At 40.8% G+C, this 23,633-nt stretch overlaps 1 protein-coding gene across 1 annotated transcript in view; it reads left to right on the top strand.

Moving 5' to 3' along the window:
- Window positions 1-23,633, top strand: part of Cep162 (centrosomal protein 162) — a 68,709-nt gene that overhangs the window by 28,553 nt on the left and 16,523 nt on the right. Inside the window, exons 14-21 of the mRNA XM_085827822.1 lie at window positions 3,521-3,651; window positions 4,366-4,593; window positions 5,100-5,240; window positions 7,106-7,218; window positions 8,553-8,658; window positions 19,033-19,159; window positions 20,225-20,388; window positions 21,148-21,252. Coding sequence (XP_085683948.1) covers window positions 3,521-3,651; window positions 4,366-4,593; window positions 5,100-5,240; window positions 7,106-7,218; window positions 8,553-8,658; window positions 19,033-19,159; window positions 20,225-20,388; window positions 21,148-21,252 — 1,115 coding nt within the window. The remainder of the gene's footprint in view (window positions 1-3,520; window positions 3,652-4,365; window positions 4,594-5,099; window positions 5,241-7,105; window positions 7,219-8,552; window positions 8,659-19,032; window positions 19,160-20,224; window positions 20,389-21,147; window positions 21,253-23,633) is intronic.

The following is a 23,633-nucleotide window of genomic DNA, read 5'->3' as shown; positions in this document are numbered from 1 at the left end:
CTGAGTTCTAAGAAATGTGGAGGCACAGAAAGAGAGAACAAGCTGCCAGTTGAATAGATGCTGCTACAGGGAGGAAATAGGAATCCTCCTTGTGTTTGCTTCCTTCCCAGAAATCTAGCATGGACTGTCAGATAGCAGTGAAGATGAAGCAGCATCCAGCAGGTACTAAGGTGCAGGTTAGAAGGTCGTTTTGTGATTGGTGGTGAGAACCTCAATCATGCCAGTGTGGGTGAGCAGCTGAGGGAGGGGGCCATTAAGGAACCAAAGCCTGAGGATGGTGAAATCATTGCACGTGAAGGCAGTTGTGGCACGGTGATTGAGAAAGGATCAAGGTGAACAATGGGTTGATAGAGTAAAGTTAACTAATCTACACTTGTTTTCCCATATTTAAAAATCTCACTGTATTTGTATCAGAATCAAAGCACATTACTCATTTTTATACTAAAAAATGAAGTTATGGACAAATAATGTTCTTTCATTGACCTTTACTCTCTCTTTAGACTGGTGTGTGTGTGTGTTTATTGATAATTTACCCAGAGTAACAATACTTACTCAGAACTATAATTCTTTTAGAGTGGTTAATTGTTACAGGTTGGGTTCCTTGGGAAGCAAACTGGTATGTGGAAGTGTCGAGAATTCGGTTCACATCAACATTGGGTTTGAATAAAAAAATAAAAAGTCCTTTTGCTTACCCAAATAAAACTCTTTTCTTTGTGATGTTAGTTAGCACTGATCCAGAAATGGAGAGTTAAGAGCTACAGCTAGGGAAGGAACCAGATCCCTTCGTTCATGTAGAAGAATCCAGTGTGGCTTCTGACTTTTTTAAGATTTATTTTTATTATTTGTGTGTGTGTGTGTGTGTGTTGTGTGTATGTGTGTGTGTGTGTGAATATGTCCACATGTGTACAGGTGACCACAGAGGCATCACATCCCTCTGGAGTTGGAGTTACAGGTGATTGTGAGCCACTTGATATGGGTTTGAGGTCCTCTGCAAGAAAAATACATGCTCATAACCACTGACCATTCTCCAGCTCCCTCCAGCTCCATTCTTACAAGATGATGTCTGTGTCCACATTCTGTCTATAAAATGACAGTAGAGCAGCCGGATCCTCAGTGTTTTCAGTAGGATTTCTTCCCTGGAACACTTACCTGGAGCCTTTTGCTTCCATCTTTTGACTAGAGCTGTGGCCACCACAACTTGCATATGGTTTAAAGAGCCAGTTTTGTTGAGCTAAGCACACCTCTCTGCTCATGACAGAGCTAGATATCTATTAGAGGGAAGGCAGTGTCCTTGGATTACAAGGACAGATTGAGAACCATTGTTAGAGATTGCTAAAGCCAGATTGGTGTTTCCTGGTTTCGTGTCAGTGTTAGGTATTGCCAGTCACTTCCTCTTCCCATCCAGGAAATATAAAATGATATATTCCCTTTTCCCATGCCACACAAGCAGTAGGCTTATGTTTTCAAGGTATATTTATTCTCTCTTGTAACCATACTTCTCTCAGTTTGGAGATTTAGTTCATGCTTCTGGTTATGAAGGAAATTGAATGTCTCTTACCAACGTGGAATTATTTTGGTATATTTCTTCTTGATTGAATGTCATTAATGCATTGTTTCTTCAAAAAGAGCTTTAGGGTTCTAATTCTGTAATATTTTGCTGTTTGAATTTCATTATTATTTATTATTATTATTACTATTTAACAATCCAGCCATTATTCCCCCTCTCACAGTTCCTCACCCCATTCCTCCTCTTCCCTGTCTCCAAGATGATGCTTCCCCAGCCCCAGGCCTCCCCCTCCCTACTCTGGGGCCTCAAAAGTCTCTCAAGGATTAGGCACATCTTCTCCCACTGAGGCCAGACCAGACAGTTCTCTGTTATATATGTGTCAGAGACCTCAGACCAGTTGGTGTATCCTGCCTGGTTAGTGGCTCAGTGGGTCCAGGGGTCCAGGTTAGTTGAGACTACTGGTCTTTCTGTGGGTTACCCAGCCCCCCCTTCTTCCATTCTTCCCCTAATTCAACCACGGTGTCCCCAACTTCATTTCTATGGCTGGGTATAAGTATCTACATCTGTCTCAGTCAGCTGCTTATTGGGCCTCTAAAGGACAGCTGTTTTTCTTTCTTAGGTAAGGGGGAAGGGGGGCGGGAATACCAGATGGTGTCTCAACTATTAAGAGCCCTTGCTACTCTTGCAGAGAATCTGGTTCCGTTGCCAGCGCCTACATGGTAGCTCATAACTGTCTGTAACTCCCATACCAGAGGATTCGGTGCCCTGCTGGCCTCCTTGGGCACCCGGCACAATCATGGTTTACACATGAAAAAATTTTCAGGAATGGAAAAGTCTGTTGTAAAAAGTCTGGCAGGCTAGACTCACACACACAACCACCTGGTTTTGGCTGTCTGGTTCTGAACAGAGTCGTGTGCGGACAAGATACACCTCACCCTTGGTCATGGTAAGGCCTACCAAGTGACTGGAAGGGATCACGTGGTGCATCTGCAGTGACTGCATTCTTTCATGGATGCTTTAAGAATTTTCTTTAGAAACATGTGAAGCACACTGAATGTAATTATGACCATAAGGAAAACCTTTATATGCCCCTCCCAAAAAATAGAAAGATGAAATCTTTCTGTGAGGAAGTATTGAATTATTTCTTCTTTTAGCTTTTCTATATTTTCAAATAAATGGTGATATTTTTAATTAAAAAAAAAACTATGCTTAAACAGTTGGATCTTGAGGAAATTGCTACAAACATACAAAATGTGAAGTGACTTTACCTTTAAGGCACCTGGATAATGCTTATTGAATGATCAGACCTGGTCGAATTTGAATGTGGGCTTTAAGACCCAGCGAGGTATTTCCTCTACAGTCCTTATTGCTAACTGAATGGTGTGCCAGCCTCACAATTATCTCTACCTTTGGAGATTTAGAAGTTACTGTGAAATCAGAAAATCTGGCCAAAATATAGGTTTGTCACATTCTTTTCTAATTTGTTAAATGATGCTCTTGAATTATAGCAGTACTATTAACCTTTGAGCTCAGACCTAGGTCAGCTGTTATGGTGGTCTCTAAATTGAACATTGTTCCATTGATGGTGTAATACCATCACACATCGAGTATCAAAATAGTGCTCAAGGCACAGTGACTCTCAACTAAAGCTGTTGATAATTACCAGTTTTGCTCTTTCTGATTCATCATAAGGATATCCTTACTGTAACCATCTTAAAGAATAATTTGTTCAAAGGTGATGAAGCCTTAAAGTCACCCTGCTTCTCAGTCTCCTCACATTCATTTAGCTCCGTCTATCATTTCAAGTGTCTTGGGTCAAAAGTAGATGTTGACTGTGGGTGACTTCTGGGGCTGCAGTGACCATAATGTAAGGACTATGGCAGTGTGGTGCTCTCAGCCTATGGCAGTCATTTACCTTCCCATTGCCTGTCCTCATGCTTACTGTCCATCATTGCCAGATGCACCTGCAGTCTTGTGTTTGTAATGTTTTCTTCTGTTGTCTGCAATATTTAGAAATACTATCTGGAACAAAACTCATCAAGCCTGCAGCTTCGAATAAACCATCCCCTCACCGTGAAGGTAGCCCAGCTACACCCAAGAGACCTGAAGACCCCTCAGATGATTCCTTTGTCCAGTTACACACTGTAGGTATTGAAGTTCATCTTAATATTTTTAATTTTATATCTTAAAATTATTTTAAAACTAAATTATAAAGTATGTATGTGTTAATTGTATACTGTATATAAGAAAATATCACAATTGATTAATATATACAAGTAAAATATGAAATTTCTGTGTTCACGTTGCTCTTACTGTGTCTTTGCAGTGGAACTTTTCTTTTTTAAAAATTTCTTTTATTAGATATTTTCTTCATTTACATTTCAAATGCTATCCCAAAAGTCCCCTATACCCTCCCCCCCGCCCTGCTCCCCTACCCACTCACTCCCATTTCTTGGCCCTGGCGTACCCCTGTACTGGGGCATGTAAAGTTTACAAGACCAAGGGTCCTCTCTTCCCAGTGATGGCCGACTAGGCCATCTTCTGCTACATATGCAGCTAGAGACATGAGCTCTGGGGGTACTGGTTAGTTTATATTGTTGTTCCATCTATAGGGTTGCAGACCCCTTCAGCTCCTTGGGTACTTTCTCTAGCTCCTCTATTGTGGGCCCTGTGTTCCATCCAATAGCTGACTGTGAGCATCCACTTCTGTATTTGCCAGGCACTGGCATAGACTCACAAGAGACAGCTATGTAGTGGAACATTATTATCATTTGTCATTTCCAGTCTTTATTTTTCTGTTTGTGTTCTAGTCTTAAAGGTTCAGCTAGTATAATGAAGCAATGCTTCTTTTTTGAAAGGAGCCTTTGGGACCCTACGGTGGGAACAGAGAGAAAGAGTTACTAATGTTGAAAAGAGCTCAGGATGCGGAGGAAAAATGGACGGGTGCACAAGCACTGATCGAGCAAATGAAAATGACATTCTGTGAGAAGGAGAAGGAACTGGAGAACACAGTGGAAAGCCTCAAGAGGCAACAGGAGAGAGAGCTCTTCAAACTGAACCAAGAGAACTACATTCTTCAGGCCAAGGTAACAAACACACCACTCTCTTCTGATTTTCCTTTTTATTTATTTAAAAACAAACAAAACAAAACAAAAATCCTATGCTTCCTACTAAATTCCTTGTCATCCTTGGTGCCTGGAGCTGTTGATGATGTAATTGCCACATAAAATGCAGACTTCATTCTTGGTTCTCTCCTTACAAAAGAGTGAAGTGGAAAGAGGAAAAGGGAAACTGGCTCATTTGGATGATTTTCCTGTACCAGCTGTCCTTTTAAAAACACATCAAGGAGTTCATTATGGCCTTCAGAGAAGTGAGAGTTTTAGCAAAAACAGCATGAGACGGTGTAGAATCAGTGTGTTGCCATTAGTTTCTGAGTCTCTTCTCTCCCCAGAAAATCCCTGTGCTGACTTGACCGTGGTCATAGCACTTCCCAGTATGGTCACCAAGGGAGATGCTTTGGGTCAGACAACCTCTTTATCTTCCTCACTTCATTTTCCTCTGTGAATAAAACAATTCCTCCATTTTCTTAAAGTTAAGTAGCTTTGAAGAAACAAGCAGAAAACAGAGGTGGCTACAATTTGGAGAAACATCTGACCCCCTCACTGGAGAAAAACTGAAACAAATTCAAAAAGAGATACAAGAACAAGAGACACTTCTTCAAGGCTACCAGCAGGTGTGGTAATAATTATAAAAATAAGGCATATTAAAATACTGCTGTGGTCATGTAGCATTCAGATATAAGTAAGGTAATAATTTGACTAGTGGCTTCCCTCGCCCCCCACACACACACCTTTTCTCCACCACCCCCCCAACCCCCACTTCCCTCTTGGGCTCCCTCCTGTGCCCTGGGACTCACTTACAGTCCAGGAGGACCTCAAGGTTGTGATCCACCTCCCAAGTCCTAGGGACAGACATGCACTGTCTGCTGTCATGAACGTTTATTAGCCAGATTACAGTACCTAAGAGCATCATTTCTGATTTAAATAGAAACCTCGTTTTAGATATTGACTAATGTCTGCTTGCTGTGAAACCATGTGCAATCCTATTACCCTTCAGTCTCTCCGAGGAGGGAAAACCTGGACAGGGTTAATTAAGACTTACCTTCCTCCTCTGCCTCCCTTTCTGTCCTGTTTCTCCTCTCTTGTCCTCCACCTCATTACAGTGTCTTTTACAACTATAATCTGAGTTCTGAGCTGTACTTTATCACCCAGAGAGGATTTGGCGAAAGCATTTTCACGTAAGTTGCTCTGAGTGTTTTGCCAGCACACACACTGCTGCCCCAGTGTAGTGAGAGCCACCCAGATTCTTTATGCCCTGTCTCATCTTGCCATACAGAGAGGGACTTTAAGATTTCATAGACCCATAAGTATGTCTGCTGTCGCCTCAGAAGACATACGTAAGTTGTGTTGATGTGCTTTCTGCTGGGCGATGGTCCACACATGCTGAGGTAATCCAGAGTTTTTGCTACCTCCTCAAAAGCTCCTAATTTTCAACAAATTCTCAATGTAAAGTGAGGTCAGTAAATCTAATCATAGATAGATCTATGTGTTCCATATCTAATTACCTCACTGTTAGAAGCCCCTCTGACCCAAACTAGTATCGAGTCTATAGTCCCCCTGGGCTTTCTCACCCTTCGCTCAGCACATCAGTGATTGGATGTGGTGACTCCATCTCCACTCTTCTTTATACATTTACCCTGAGGAAGTGCAGTTTACTACACTCCTTAACCACTAGACCCTTCAGTTTCGGGAAATTTTGTAACTCTTTTTTTATGTTTTTTTTTAATTAGGTATTTTCTTCATTTACATTTCCAATGCTATCCCAAAAGTCCCCTGTACCCTCCCCCTGCCCTGCTCCCCTACCCACCCACTCCCACTTCTTGGCCCTGTACTGAGGCATATAAAGTTTGCAAGACCAATGGGCCTCTCTTCCCAGTGATGGCCGACTAGGCCATCTTCTGATTCATATGCAGCTAGAGACACGAGCTCTGGGGGTACTGGTTAATTCATAATGTTGTTCCACCTATAGGGTTGCAGACCCCTTCATCACCTTGGGTGTTTTCTCTAGCTCCTCCATTGGGGACCCTGTGATCCATCCAATAGCTGACTGTGAGCATCCACTTCTGTGTTTGCTAGGCCCTGGCATAGTCTCACAAGAGACAGCTAAATCTGGGTCCTTTCAGCAAAATCTTGCTAGTGTATGCAATGGTGTCAGCGTTTGGAGGCTGATTATGGGATGGATACCCGGGTATGGCAGTCTCTAGATGGTCCATTCTTTTGTCTCAGCTCCAAACTTTGTCTCAGTAACTCCTTCCGTGGGTGTTTTGTTCCATTTTTTTTCTTCAAGTAAACATTTTTGGCATTTCCAAAAGAGTTGTGTCTAGATAATTTGCTGTCTAAGATAATAGATGTATGAAAAAGATTTTAAATTTATAAAATTAAAAACAGGAAATTTTAAAGATCACTTAAGTGATTTTTCTATTAACATTTCATTTTATGTTATACTTAACTAAAATCCATTTTTCTGTTTTTTAAAAAGGAAAATGAAAGGTTGTATAATCAAGTAAAAGATCTTCAGGAACAAAATAAGAAAAATGAAGAGCGAATGTTTAAAGAAAATCAGAATTTATTTAGTGAGTTGGCCTCTTTAAAGTAAGTTCTTTTGAAGTTTTTATCTTTACATGTACTTAATGGTTTCTAAGCATGGTGTATTAATAATGTGGAGTTTTCTTGAAAATGGCACTTGTGCATCTATCTTTTTTCATTTGCATACTGACTTCCAGTCTCATAATTCATATTATATATTGAGATGATTTTTTTCTTTTACTAATTGATAGCTAGTATATCCACGTGTGAGTTTGACATTGCTTTTAAGAAACTAAAAATAGAGCATTTGCCTTTGTCCATAGATAAGCCTAGCATGCTTAATTATTCCCCAAGCAGTGATTTGACTAACAATTCAGAAGTTAAAAATAAGAACCACAGTTTCACCCTGGCCTTAGGTTATGTAGAAACAGAATAACATTAGGGTAATTCTGGAAAGACAAAAAGAAACAATAATTGTAGAAAAGTAGAAGAAGAGGAGGAAGGAGAGGATATAAAGGGTATGATCTCAGGGAGCCTAGCTTCACTCTGGTGCCACCGGGGAGCTCTGAGGAGTAGACGGTTGCTCCACAGCTTTCGCCCAGCTGAGCAGGGGCTAGCCCAGCCTTGGTAGGAATGCACCTGCAGGTGTGCTGATTTGATTCTTGAAAATACTTCCATCTTCTTTCCAAATGTTCCTCATAAGGATCTCTGCAAAGATCCTACCTGAACTGGAGATTTTAGCAAGTCCTGGTTCAGTCCCCAGTAGTCATCCATGCAGCAGCCATGCCTGATGACACACACCTGTACTCACAGCTCCCTGGAGGCCATCCTCAGCCGCACAGCAGTTTAGAGAGCAGCTTGAATTCCATGTGACTGTGCTAGATACTAGATAAAGAAATATCTTTACCAACTGCCTTCTAGAAAGTACTCCAGAATCCCAAATTAATGAACTTCCATGATCAAATAATCTATTTAGATGATTTATTTAGAACATTAAGGCTATGTTATCTTAAATAGATTTCTTGAGTAAGTGTCTAAGAATTTAATCTGAGGTCCAGCTAGGTTTTGGTTTTATTTGTTTCTGTGTATAACCTTGGAGTTTGTGTTTGTCAGAAGATAGGTAGCAACACTGAGACCAGGAGTGCACAGAAAGCTCCAGAAAATCAGCACATTTTCTGAGACCCTTCATTTCTCTGAGAGGTAGAAGCAATGGTTTTACATTTCAATTAAGCCAGAATGGAAGGATTTTTGTTCTTCTACAGTGAAAAGTACAGCATCCCCAGCCACCTTCCCTTTGACGTTTCTAGAGATCCATGTCATTTGCGCTCATTAACAGTATGTTGTATTGAATAAAAGAGGTATCTTGGGTTTTTTTAAGAAAAAATATTTTTTTTAATCAGAGAACAGATGCACAAAAATCGTTTTCTGTCTCAAGCAGTTGAAAATACAGAACCCACAAAAAACCAGAGTTTTACAGATCTTCTAGCAGAATTACGGGCAGCACAGGTAAGTTGAAAAAGGATTTTAACTATTTTGTTTATTAGTAAAGTTATCATAAAAATTTCAGAATGTGTAAAAAAAAATCTGTAACAAATATGTAAATAAAATATATTTGAAAATTAAAAAGTGGACGGGCGTGGTGGCGCACGCCTTTAATCCCAGCACTCGGGAGGCAGAGGCAGGTGGATTTCTGAGTTCGAGGCCAGCCTGGTCTACAAAGTGAGCTCCAGGACAGCCAGGGCTATACAGAGAAACCCTGTCTCGAAAAAAAAAAAACAAAAACAAAAAAACAAACAAACAAACAAAAAAAAGTATCTAAGATTAGTATTAGGTATTCCTGTGACTTTGATACACAGGAAATATTGGAAGCTGGTTTAAATGGTCTGTGTTCTACAGTACAACCTCTCTTCAGGCATTTATCATACAGAGCCACATTAGAGGCTTAATGCAGTCATTGGGGCACTCATATACTTTATTTGAAATAAACTCCAGGGCTGAAAAGATGGCCCAGCTGTTGGTAAGGAGCATTTACTACTTTTGGGCTTGCTTACATGTGTTCGTGCACACACACACACACATACACACATACAGAAAAGCACTCATGCTTAGCACAATTAAAAATAATCAACTTGGTAGGGCCACAAGCCTCTTCCGGTCTGACCAGCACCAGGGTAGCTAGGGCGCAGGGTCGGCTGGCACTCGCCAGCTACCCACAACACCCGCCACAGGATCTTAAGACTTCTGGTGGGTGAAACACAGCTTCTGCTCCAATCCAATTGCGCGCGGGACCTGAGACTGCATTAGTTAGGGAAGCAGAAAACCAGCCTGAGTAGGGCCACAAGTCTCTTCCGGTCTGACCAGCACCGGAGTAGCTAGGGCGCAGGGTCAGCTGACACCCGCCAGCTACCCACAACACCCGCCACAGGATTTTGAGACTTCTGGTGAGTGGAACACAGCTTCTGCTCCAATCCAGTTGCGCGCGGGACCTGAGACTGCTTTGGTTGGGGAGGCAGAAAACTGGCCTGAGTAGGGCCACAAGCCTCTTCCGGCCTGACCAGCACCGGGGTAGCTAGGGCGCAGGGTCAGCTGACACCCACCAGCTACCCACGACACCCACCACAGGATCTTAAGACTTCTGGTGAGTGGAACACAGCGTCTGCTCCAATCTTTAAACAGTGACAACGATAACAACTAACCCCAGAGATTACAAGATGGCGAAAGGTAAACGTAATAATCTTACTAACAGAAACCAAGACCACTCACCATCATCAGAACCCAGCACTCCCACTTTGCCCAGTCCAGGGCACCCCAACACACCGGAGAAGCTAGACCCGGATCTAAAAGCATATCTCATGATGATGGTAGAGGACATCAAGAAGGACTTTAATAACACACTTAAAGAAATACAGGAGAACACTGCTAAACAGGTAGAAGACATTAAAGAGGAAGCACAAAAATCCCTTAAAGAATTGCAGGAGAACACTGCTAAACAGGTAGAAGACATTAAAGAGGAAGCACAAAAATCCCTTAAAGAATTGCAGGAAAACCAGACCAAACAGGTGATGGAATTGAATAAAACCATCCAATACCTAAAAAGGGAAGTAGAGACAATGAAGAAAACCCAAATTGAGGCAACGCTGGAGATAGAAACCCTAGGAAAGAAATCTGGAACCATAGATACGAGCATCAGCAACAGAATACAAGAGATGGAAGAGAGAATCTCAGGTGCAGAAGACTCCATAGAGAACATCGGCACGACAATCAAAGAAAATACAAAATCCAAAAAGATCCTAACTCAAAACATCCAGGAAATCAAGGACAAAATGAGAAGACCAAACCTACGGATAATAGGAGTAGATGAGAATGAAGATTTTCAACTCAAAGGACCAGCAAATATCTTCAACAAAATTATAGAAGAAAACTTCCCAAACCTAAAGAAAGAGATGCCCATGAACATACAAGAAGCTTACAGAGCTCCAAATAGACTGGACCAGAAAAGAAATTCCTTCCGACACATAATAATCAGAACAACAAATGCACTAAATAAAGATAAAATACTAAAAGCAGTAAGGGAAAAAGGTCAAGTAACATATAAAGGCAAGCCTATCAGAATTACACCGGATTTTTCACCAGAGACTATGAAAGCCAGAAGGGCCTGGACAGATGTTATACAGAAACTAAGAGAACACAATTTCCAGCCCAGGCTACTATACCCAGCCAAACTCTCAATTACCATAGATGGAGAAACCAAAGTATTCCACGACAAAACCAAATTCACACATTATCTTTTCATAAATCCAGCCCTTCAAAGGATAATAACAGAAAAAAACCAATACAAGGATGGAAACCACATCCTAGAAAAAGCAAGAAGGTAATCCCTCAACAAACCTAAAAGAAGACAGCCACAAGAACAGACCACAAACTCTAACAACAAAAATAAAAGGAAGCAACAATTACTTCTCCCTAATATCTCTTAATATCAATGGACTCAACTCCCCAATAAAAAGACATAGACTAACAGGCTGGCTACAGAAACAGGACCCAACATTTTGCTGCTTACAGGAAACTCATCTCAGAGAAAAAGATAGACACTACCTCAAAATGAAAGGATGGAAAACAATTTTCCAAGCAAATGGTAGGAAGAAACAAGCTGGAGTAGCCATTATAATATCTGATAAGATTGACTTCCAACCCAAAGTCATCAAAAAAGACAAGGAAGGACACTTCTCATCAAAGGTAAAATCCTCCAAGAGGAACTATCAATTCTGAATATCTATGCTCCAAATACAAGGGCAGCCTCATTCATTAAAGATACTTTAGTAAAGCTCAAAGCACACATTGCACCTCACACAATAATAGTGGGAGACTTCAACACACCACTTTCACCAATGGACAGATCATGGAAGCAGAAACTAAACAGGGACACAGGAAACTAACAGAGGTTATGAAACAAATGGATCTGAGAGATATCTACAGAACATTTTATCCTAAAACAAAAGGATATACCTTCTTCTCAGCACCTCACGGTACCTTCTCCAAAATTGACCACAAAATTGGTCACAAAACAAGCCTCAACATATACAAAAATATTGAAATTGTCCCATGCATCCTATCAGATCACCATGGACTAAGACTGATCTTCAGTAACAAAATAATAGAAAGCCAACACACACGTGGAAACTAAACAACACTCTTCTCAATGATACCTTGGTCAAGGAAGGAATAAAGAAAGAAATTAAGGACTTTCTGGAGTTTAATGAAAATGAAGCCACAACATACCCAAACTTATGGGACACATTGAAAGCATTTCTAAGAGGAAAACTCATAGCTCTGAGTGCCTCCAAAAAGAAACTAGAAAGAGCACACATTAGCAGCTTGACAACACACCTAAAAGCTCTAGAACGAAAGGAAGCAAATTCACCCAAGAGGAGTAGACGGCAAGAAAAAATCAAACTCAGAAATGAAATCAACCAAGTGGAAACAAGAACAATTCAAAGAATCAACCAATCGAGGAGCTGGTTCTTTGAGAAAATCAACAAGATAGATAAACCCTTAGCCAGACTTACTAGAGGGCATAGGGAAAGTATTCTAATTAACAAAATCAGAAATGAAAAGGGAGACATAACAACAGACCCTGAAGAAATCCAAAACACCATCAGATCCTTCTACAAAAGGCTATACTCAACAAAACTTGAAAACCTGGACAAAATGAACAAATTTCTGGACAGATACCAGGTACCAAAATTAAATCAGGATCAAGTTAACGAGCTAAACAGTCCCATATCCCCTAAAGAAATAGAAGCAGTCATTAATAGTCTCCCAGCTAAAAAAAGCCCAGGACCAGATGGGTTTAGTGCAGAGTTCTATCAAACCTTCAAAGAAGATCTAATCCCAGTTCTTCACAAACTATTCCACAAAATAGAATCAGAAGGTACTCTACCCAACTCATTCTATGAAGCCATAATTACTCTGATACCTAAACCACATAAAGACCCAACAAAAATAGAGAACTTCAGACCAATTTCCCTTATGAATATTGATGCAAAAATCCTCAATAAAGTTCTCGCTAACTGAATTCAAGAACACATCAAAACAATCATCCATCCTGACCAAGTAGGTTTCATCCCAGGGATGCAAGGATGGTTCAATATACGAAAATCCATCAATGTAATCCATTATATAAACAAACTCAAAGACAAAAACCACATGATCATCTCGTTAGATGCTGAAAAAGCATTTGACAAAATCCAACACCCATTCATGATAAAAGTCTTGGAAAGATCAGGAATTCAAGGCCCATACTTAACCATGATAAAAGCTATGTACAGCAAACCAGTAGCCAACATCAAAGTAAATGGTGAGAAGCTGGAAGCAATCCCATAAAATCAGAGACTAGACAAGGCTGCCCACTCTCTCCCTACCTATTCAACATTGTACTTGAAGTCCTAGCCAGAGCAATTAAACAACAAAAGGAGATCAAGGGGATACAAATCGGAAAAGAAGAAGTCAAAATATCGCTTTTTGTAGATGATATGATAGTATACATAAGTGACCCTAAAAATTCCACCAGAGAACTCCTAAGCCTGATAAATAGCTTCGGTGAAGTAGCTGAATATAAAATTAACTCAAGCAAGTCAATGGCCTTTCTGTACACAAAGGATAAACAGGCAGAGAAGGAAATTAGGGAAACAACACCCTTCTCAATAGTCACAAACAATATAAAATACCTTGGCATGACTCTAACTAAGGAAGTGAAAGATCTGTATGACAAGAACTTCAAGTCCCTGAAGAAAGAAATTAAAGAAGATCTCAGAAGATGGAAAGACCTCCCATGCTCATGGATTGGCAGGATCAACATTGTAAAAATGGCTATCTTAACAAAAGCAATCTACAGATTCAATGCAATCCCCATCAAAATTCCAACTCAATTCTTCAACGAATTAGAAAGGGCAATCTGCAAATTCATCTGGAACAACAAAAAACCTAGGATAGCAAAAACTCTTCTCAAGGATAAAAGAACCTCTGGTGGAATCACCATGCCTGACCTAAAGCTGTACTACAGAGCAATTGTGATAAAAACTGCATGGTACTGGTATAACGACAGACAAGTAGACCAATGGAACAGAATTGAAGACCCTGAGTTCAACCCACATACCTATGGTCACTTGATCTTTGACAAGGGAGCAAAAACCATCCAGTGGAAAAAAGACAGCATTTTCAACAAATGGTGCTGGCACAACTGGCAGTTATCATGTAGAAGAATGCGAATTGATCCATTCCTATCTCCTTGTACCAAGGTCAAATCTAAGTGGATTAAGGAACTCCACATAAAACCAGAGACACTGAAACTTATAGAGGAGAAAGTAGGGAAAAGCCTCGAAGATATGGGTACAGGGGAAAAATTCCTGAATAGAACAGCAAAGGATTGTGCTGTAAGATTGAGAATCGATAAATGGGACCTCATAAAGTTGCAAAGCTTCTGCAAGGCAAAAGACACCGTCAATAAGACAAAAAGACCACCAACAGATTGGGAAAGGATCTTTACCTATCCTAAATCAGATAGGGGACTAATATCCAATATATATAAAGAACTCAAGAAGGTGGACTCCAGAAAATCAAATAACCCCGTTAAAAAATGGGGCTCAGAACTGAACAAAGAATTCTCACCTGAGGAATACCGAATGGCTGAGAAGCACCTGAAAAAATGTTCAACATCCTTAATCATCAGGGAAATTCAACTCAAAACAACCCTGAGATTCCACCTCACACCAGCCAGAATGGCTAAGATCAAAAATTCAGGTGACAGCAGATGCTGGCGAGGATGTGGAGAAAGAGGAACACTCCTTCATTGTTGGTGGGATTGCAAGCTGGTACAACCACTCTGGAAATCAGTTTGGCGGTTCCTCAGAAAATTGGACATAATACTACCAGAGGATCCAGCAATACCTCTCCTGGGCATATATCCAGAAGATGTTCCAACCGGTATGAAGGACACATGCTCCACTATGTTCATAGCAGCCTTATTTACAATAGCCAGAAGCTGGAAAGAACCCAGATGCCCCTCAACAGAGGAATGGATACAGAAAATGTGGTACATTTACACAATGGAGTACTACTCAGCTATTAAAAGGAATGAATTTATGAAATTTCTAGGCAAATGGATGGATCTGGAGGGCATCATCCTGAGTGAGGTAACATATTCACAAAAGAACTCACACAATATGTACTCACTGATAAGTGGATATTAGCCCAAAAACTTAGGATACCCAAGATATAAGATACAATTTGTTAAACGCATGAAACTCAAGAAGAACGAAGTCCAAAGTGTGGACACTGTGCCCCTTCTTAGAATTGGGAACAAAACACCCATGGAAAGAGTTACAGAGATAAAGTTTGGAGCTGTGAAGAAAGGATGGACCATCTAAAGACTGCCATATCCAGGGATCCGTCCCATAATCAGCTTCCAAACGCTGACACCATTGCATACACTAGCAATATTTTGCTGAAAGGACCCAGATATAGCTGTCTCTTCTGAGACAATGCCGGGGCCTAGCAAACACAGAAGTGGATGCTCACAGTCAGCTATTGGATGGATCACAGGGCCCCCAATGGAGGAGCTAGAGAAAGTATCCAAGGAGCTAAAGGGAACTGCAACCCCATAGGTGGAACATTATTATGAACTAACCAGTACCCAGGAGCTTTTGACTCTAGCTGCATTTTTATCAAAAGATGGCCTAGTCAGCCATCACTGGAAAGAGAGGCCCATTAGACTTGCCAACTTTATATGCCCCAGTACAGGGGAATGCCAGGGCCAAGGGGGGGGGGGGGGGAGTGTATTGGGGACTTTTTGGATAGCATTGGAAATGTAATTGAGGAAAATACCTAATTAAAAAAAAAATTAAAAAAAAAAAAGAAATAGATTGTCATGGTCCATTCCCAATAAAAAATAAAAATAAAAAAATAAACCTTTTTTTTTTTTTTTTTTTTGGTTTTTGGAGACAGGGTTTCTCTGTGCAGTCCTAGCTGTCCTGGAACTCACTTTGTAGACCAGGCTGGCACATCTAAATGGCAGACTACATATTACAAATACTTGTATCCTAGTTACCCAGGATAAAGGCGAGGACCCATCTGTCAATTGGTGATTTCAGTTCCTGGATCATACAGTCCTTTCCTGTATCTGTTTCTAGAAGGACACTGCCTGTATTTTCCTCAAGCAGTTTCAGTGTTTCGGGTTTCTCATTGAAGTCTTTGATCCATTTGAACCTAAGTTTTTACAGGGCAGTAGATAGGGGTCTATTTTCATTCTTCGATATGTGAACATCCAGTTTTCCCAGTTTCATTTGTTGAAAAGGCTTTCTTTAGTGTGTGTTCTGACATCTTTGTCAATTACTAGAAGGCCCTAATTAGCTGTATTCACATTTGGATCTTGTATTTTGAGCCACTGGTCTACCTGCCTGCCTTTGTGCCAGTAATGTTCTGTTTCCATCACCATAGCTCTGTGTATGTTTTGAAATCTGGAGAGGTATTCCCTTCAGCATTGCTATTTTTGCAAAGAATTGCTTTCGCTATCTGGGATCATTTGTGGTTCCATATGAGTTTTATGACTTTTTTTCTATTTTCATAAAGTTTGACATGGAGATTTTGAGTGGGACCACATTGCATCTGTAAATAGCTTTGGTAAAATGGCCATTTTCAAAATATTAATTCTACCAACCCATGGGTGTGTCTTCCCATTTTCTAGTGTCTATCTCTTTTCTTAGAAGTTAAAAGTTTTCATTGTGTGCCCAGTGACTCACAGGGAGGGAAAGTCCTATTTTCTGGGCAGAACCCCCTCATGTACCATGCCTCACACACCATGCGGATGTGCAGTGATCTCTGTCCCTGTATCTATGCACACCTAGAGTGGACATCCATGTAACCACTGAATGTGAGACTGAATTCAGTGATACTTCAAATTCTGAAATAATTGTAGTGAAGAAGAGACCACTAGACATCATGTCTCAGTCAAAGTAGTTAAACAAAAGGTATTTGCAGAAAGATACTGGGATGTTGAAGCTCATGATCCTGCTGAAAAGACATCCATGGATCAGAGATCACACATTGTTTAATGAAATGAGTCTAAGATATCTGTAAAGTCCTGTTACATGATGTTTTATGGATATATTTATTTTCTTTTGTGAGACTTATCTTTAAATCATAAGTTAGTATAATACAGCATTTGTGAGAATTTGTAGTTCTATTGCTGAGTCCAAGTCCTTCTTCAGCAATTTTAGGGTGTGTGTGTGTGTAGAGAGGGAGAGGGAGAGTTGTAAATGTTAATTTTAATGTAAATGTATGTACTAAATTAATGTGGCAGCTGTTTTTCTTTATCCTAGCCAGTTCTCCTATAATGACCCAGAGACCAAGGTTTACTCTCAAGCTTCATCTCAGCACCTGCCTGGGCAGTCGGTTGATCTGTCTTAATCCCCTAACTGATGTGACTAGCTCCCAGCCAAAATCCCCATAATACTTGCATATAGAGCCTCCCATACTTAAGCTGAGCTCTTATGAACACCTTGTGTTCCTCCTTGTGGCTTAATATGCACCTCTCTTCCTTTCTCTTTCCTTCCGCTGACTGGCAGAAGTCCTGCCTTATTCTGTCTTCTGCCCAGCCATTGGGTGATCAGCTTTTATTGGCAAGGCAGAGAATAAAATGGCAAGAATTGTTTACACAAACTTGAGATAGGAGATTCTTGTCATAAGCATTACCATGCCATGTCTATAGTGAAACAAGATGTGAGGACAAAGAAATCACCATTTGAAGAACACATGGATAACCTTTACATGGTACACAACAGTATTATGCCTACAGAGAGCAAGAGTGATGGCCATGTGCTTATACTGTAAGTAGTGAGAAGAGTCAGTACACACATCAGTGCTGTATAAAACAGAGCGGCAAGAGCTGTGGGCCTAGAAGGGATTACTAGGAATCCCTTCTGCTATGAAATGAACTCTGGGATTAAAGCCATATGCCACCATGCCTGGCTGATTTTGATAACTCTTGTATTATAATTACATAAAAGGGTTGAACATTAAAATAAAGGTTAAGGGGCTAAAGAGATGGTTCAGTTTGTTGAGACCACTTTCTGCTCTCAGAAGGTTATGAATTTTGTAAACCAGAGGAGTGGACATAGCTCAAGTATTGACAGAATTGTGGAGTACAAGATATTTGGGGATTCATTTCATTTTTTAAACTATTCATATGTGCATTAGTGTTTGTATGCATGTGTCTATGTACCACACACATGCCTGGTGCCTGTGAAAGGCAGAAGGCATCGGATCCCCTGGAGTTATAGATGGTTGTGAGTGCTAGGAGTCAAACCTGGGTCCTCTGGAAGAGCAGCAAGTACTCTAAACCACTGAGCCATTTATTCAGCCCCTTAACCTTTATTTTCATGTAATTATGATACAAGAGTTATCAAAATAAGCCAGCCATAGTGGCTTACAACTTTAATCCCAGCACCTGGGAGGCATATGTAAGTGGATCTCTGTGAGTTGGAGTCCAACCTGTTCTACCTAGTGAGTTCTAGGCCAGCCAGGCTTACATAGTGATAACCTGTCTTTAAAGTAATAATTATCATCATCAAAAAATAAAAGTAAAATTCTGCTTTTAGGTGAATAGGTAATAGGTCAGGTATCGAGTGCTGAAAAGAAAATACAGCTGTGCCTGGAGGGGAGGGAAAGCTCGCTTTCAGAGAAAGTGACCAGGCAAGGTCTTCCATGACATGAAGGGACAGGCTGCCTAGCAGAAGAATAAGGAGTACAGACTCTTGAGGTAGGGATGCTCACTGGGTAGGGGTTATTCAGACAACAGCAGGCAGGCATCCATGGCCTGAGGGAACAGGAGATTTCTAATGGTGTGCTCAGCCATAGTCACGGCTGAGTTGTGTGACTCTGAGAGTTATGGTTAAAGATTTGTGGCTGAGAGGAGAACCACCTGAGGGTTCATCTTGAAGAGTACAACTAGTCCTGATAGCTGCCGTAAGAACAGGCTGGAGAGGCTGAGAGGGGGAGGTGCTTGCTTACATAGATGTGAGGTTCTTGCAGCAGTCAGGTGAGGAGTTACTGACCATCAGGGTGCTTTGAAAAAGAACACATGAGGATAATAGAGTGGCGTCTCCAGTGGAATGCTGGGAAGACTGGACCCAACACTACAGGCTGTGGGAAGTTACTGGTGGTCCGGGGTAGAGCACCTTCTGTCCCTTTTAGATTAAAATATGACCTGAAATTTAGGAAACATTCACAGCAGTATTTCGGATGGGTTGAGTGACAGAGAAAATATCCCATGACTTCTTTATTGGTTTGGAAGTAACCTGCTTTTGTATTTCTTCAACTATCAAGAAAGAAAAAAACCACCTCACGGAAGACATCAAAAGACTGAAGCAAGACAAACAAGCTCTGGAAGTAGACTTGGAAAAAGTTAAGAGAGAGAGGGACCAAGCCAAAGATCAAATCGCCTATGCCACAGGTGAGCACGGCCAAGACTGCCTGTGTTGTCAGGTTGTTTTAAGCATGAGCACAAGGAATAGAAACCAGATTGTATCATTAAAATACTTACCCTGACAGAACTTGTAGTCTTTAAAACATTTTTAAACTTAAGATGATTTACATTTCTTATTTTTAACAAGAACAATTGCACCATCAAGGGAGAATCATACATTAATTGAATGTAGAGCTTTGTTTTGAATTGTTTAGAAGCCTGTGGTCGTAGCCTGACTGAGGCTTCCTGAAGGCAGGGCTAAAACGTGCTCTGAAGTATTTGCCGCATGGACAGTCAGCTCTGCAGTATTTTCTAGGAAATGAAAGGCACATGGCATAGCACCCACCAGGAGAAATACAGGAGAGGGATAAGAATGAACAGATTAATGGGACCGGGGAGGAGGGGGCGTTTGGGAGAAGAGTTTGGGAGAAGAATGTTGTCTTTTGAGCCCGCCCTGACAGTGAGATTTGGAAGTAGGACAGAGGGAAGCTCAGTGTGCCTTTAGCCCATGGCTGGGTAGGTGATGGGGCAGCAGAGCACAGACTGGAAAGGTCAGGAGGGCTTTACACCAGTTCGTCTTCTATCTACAGTACCTTCAGCTTCAGTGTAAAGACTATACAAAGAGCCCGTTCTTGAGTGCTTATGAGAATATGATGTTCCTGTCTGATCTCTAAAGCAGAAGAGAAAAGCTATTTCCAAGAATTAATTTTGAAAGTTCAAAAACCTTTTTCATGTAAATTTGTGTTAGCTATAATATTACATTTTTATTTGTAACAGTAGACAATCCTTATTATACGTCAGTGGAAAACAGTCACACATTTCGATATAGCCATCCTTGCTGTGAACTAGGTTTGGATTATTTAATTAACACACTCGCTTGGCTCCATTAGTAAAAGACTCAACTAGACACTGATCTATACATCATTTGCTTTTGCCTTTTGTTTCTTCATATGCTTTCATTAGGTAGACATTTTTATTTATAATAAGTACAATTTTGTCATTACCATATTTTGAAAAATTACTATCGGGTTATTGAGCCATTTTATCATGTAGGTGAAAAATTATATGAAATAAAGATTTTAGAAGAAACACATAAACAAGAAGTGAGTCGTCTACAAAAGCGGCTACAGTGGTACGCTGAAAACCAGGAGCTTCTGGATAAAGACGCAGCTCGCCTCCGAGAGGCCAATGAAGAGACTGAGAAGCTGAGAGTAGAGGTGCGTTTGCACAGGAGCCAATTTGCTGTGGTGTCACTCGTGGGCCTTCCTGTCATGGCTCCCTCACTGCCGTGTGCTTGTCTCCTGTTCTGGAGATGAACCCAGGGCCGTGCACTTGCTCTGCCGTTGTGCTGTGTCCTTGGCTCCAACCCTGGCTCTGTAGGTCTGGATTTATAGCTAGTTTGGGTTTTGGTTTGACTTTAGGTGACTTGGCTTTTTAGGTAGATTGTAGATAAGTGCCAGCTACTTATCACAGCCTGACCCACAGGGGCCTGCTGAGCACCTCCTCTGAGCCGCTCAGTGAGTTGACCCCCTAGGATACAGCATCTCCAGACTCGGGCCACTTGCTGCCTTGCCCTTGAGTTTTCACAAGCCTCACTGTCCTCCTCCATCAAAACGCAGCTCAAGTTTCTCCTCTCGGAACTCCCTCCCGCAGCCCTACCCTGCTCTGGCTTTCAGTAAGTAGTGTTTTGTTGCTAGAGCTTAGCTCTCTATCAGGTGAATACCTTGTTGGTCTACTTGGTTAGCTTACCAACCATCTGTTTGTACAAGTGCACGGGCCCAGCTTCTCTTGTTTGCCCACATTTTCTGCAGCCAGTGCTGTACCTCAGACAGTTGGAAAAGGAATAGCTTCATCAGTGTCTGTCAGGGAGTTAGTGAGTGAGTTAACATTATATCCCATCTCTGCACACTTTCGGTGCTTTCCTGTTGTTGTAAATGCACTTCTTACCCTTCACCACATTCTTCCTTTGTGGACAGATTGAAAAACTGAAAACTGAGTCTGGGAGCCCAGCTACTCAGCAGAGGCTGCGCTCAAAGGAAAGAGCTCTTGATGCCAAAAGAATTCAGGATCTGGAGCGGCAGGTAAGTGTTAAAAATGTGAAAAAAATTACTGAAGCGCTTTTACTATATACAATGCTATGTTTCAGGATTTCCCACAAGATATAATTATTTATGAAATCCTTAAAGTGTGTTGCATAGCCCAGGGGCTTAGCCTGCAGAATGTTAGACTGAATCTCTCAGTCAGAAGATGGAAACCTATTGATGAGAGATCCTTCTGCCTTCTAGCTAGTAAAGGTCTAGAAAGAAGGAAGCAGAAATTGGAAGTGTTGGGCATTGAGTTTATTTCCTGCTATTTGGAAGACCAGAGCAGTAAAATCACTTAAATCCAGGAATTAAGCTCAGGCAACATTGCAAAATCCTTTCTTTCTCTTTTTTTAAGAACAGAAGTAGTCCATATCTTGAACTCCTCCACCCAACCCCCCCCCAAGAAAAAATAGGTGAGAAGGGAGTACGAAGATTTTAGAATTGGCAATGTTGCTAACTTAGGCAGTATTACAAAGAAACCACTCTGCACCAAGACAGTCCAGTGTCCCAGTCCCCTGGCTGTCAGCCTGAGACACTTGCTCATGCTGGGCATCACAGATACTCATCTCACGGTCTGTGTAGCAAGACTATTCAAATCTCACTGCAAAGCATCTTAAAATGAAGAACTTGTTTAACTGAAGTAGTTTTTGAGGTGTAATACAGTCAATTTTCCTTCTGTTTTTAAAGCATTCTATATAGCATTTATATTTATAGCTAAATATTAAAGTACAATTTTCCAGCTTTGATGAGAGAATAGGAATTGTGTAATCTCCTGATTCTTAGACAGACAGCTATTATTTCATCACAGATCTAAGACTGTGAGGTCATCACAGAGTCAACTGGTTTTATAAGGAGGACAACTAAGTAAAAATTCAACTTTGTTACTTTCCCAGGACCTTTCTGGTATTAAGAGGTATGACTTAGTAATTTCACTACAGGGCCAAGAAAAGGCTAGGACAACAGTGACTTGAAGAGCTAGAGATAGTCTGTAGTGAGTGTGGTGCAGCATTGTACTCGGTGTCTTCAGGCTTAATGGTTACCTTGACAAGTGCAGAAGCAGCTGTCCAGAACTGTGAGGGGACAGAGACAAAGGAGCAAGCCACTGGATGATCTCTTTTAAGAGAGGTCATGTCAGTGTGGATGTGTGAGAGTAAAGAAATGGGATGCTTACCATGTGTCTAATGGGCTGGGGAGAGGGCTCAGTCACCAAAGTGCGTGCCATGAGAGCGTGAAGCCGAGTCCAGTCCTTAGGACCTCCAGAAAATGTCGGGCATAGTAGCATGCGCTTGTCCTCCCAACTCTGGAGGAAGTAGAAACAGAAGTAAACCTGGGGTTCACTGGACAGCTAGCCAACAGGCCCAGTCCACAAAGCCTTGCTCTAGTAAAAACCCTATAAAAATCATCTCATAAGACCACTCCTGAGAACAGCACTCAAGGTTGACCTCCATCGACTTCTGATTGCAAGCACAGGTGTATACATATTCACATTCATTCATTCATATTCTCCCTCTCTCTCTCTCTCTCTCCCCCTCTCCACCCCCCCTCATCCCCAAGTGGTGCTCCATGTTGGCCAGAAACACACTCTTTATAAAAATAACATTCTTTCACTGAACATTTATTGATTATGTGTCTTAGCCTCATAAACTACTCATTAGAAATACTTTTAGTGAGGTTTGCTACATGTGCACTCCTGAGCATTTCTTTTGTAATGATTTTATACCTAAATATGTTATATACTCAGAGTATATCACAATATAGTTAAAATCATTTTGGAGCCATTACTGAAATAGATTTGGTGTAAATAAAATGCATTTTCTAAATAGAACATAAGAATGAAGTTAATTGGATATACTTTATAAGGAAAATTTTACATTGTTTCTATTCATACTTTTATTTAATGGACTATTTCATAGTTTGTCAGTGAGACCTTTTTAAAATTGGCTTTGTGTACCAGTCATTGGTATCATTGACCAAAGAATAAAATTTTAACCCAAAATTAAAGAAAGTACAAATAGAATTTAACTTTCCTCCAAAAATGCATTATTTCATGATACGACATTTTTAATACTAAAATAAATTTACTTGTTTTAACATATTAACATTAAAATATGTAAAATATTTTAATCTAATTCTCTTTTTAATATATGTGACATATATATATCTGCTCTCCTGCTTAATAATTTACTCAAATATAACTATATTATTAGCAGAGGAGATGCCTCTGAAAATTGTCCAAGGGAAATACATTTGTAATGTGTGCCTTGATAGGTCTCGGTTGGTCGTGTGCCATGAGTGCAGGCAGAGAAATGCTCAATGCTGGCCTTGTAGATAGTATGTTCTGAAATTTCTACTATGGGTTGTCTACAAACAGGATTTTG

This window comes from Mus caroli, unplaced genomic scaffold, assembly GCF_978045245.1.
Source record: "Mus caroli unplaced genomic scaffold, Mus_caroli_1 scaffold_11, whole genome shotgun sequence".
NCBI lineage: Eukaryota > Metazoa > Chordata > Mammalia > Rodentia > Muridae > Mus > Mus caroli.
Note: the sequence above shows the minus strand (reverse complement) of the source record. Positions and strands in the feature narration are given on the sequence as shown.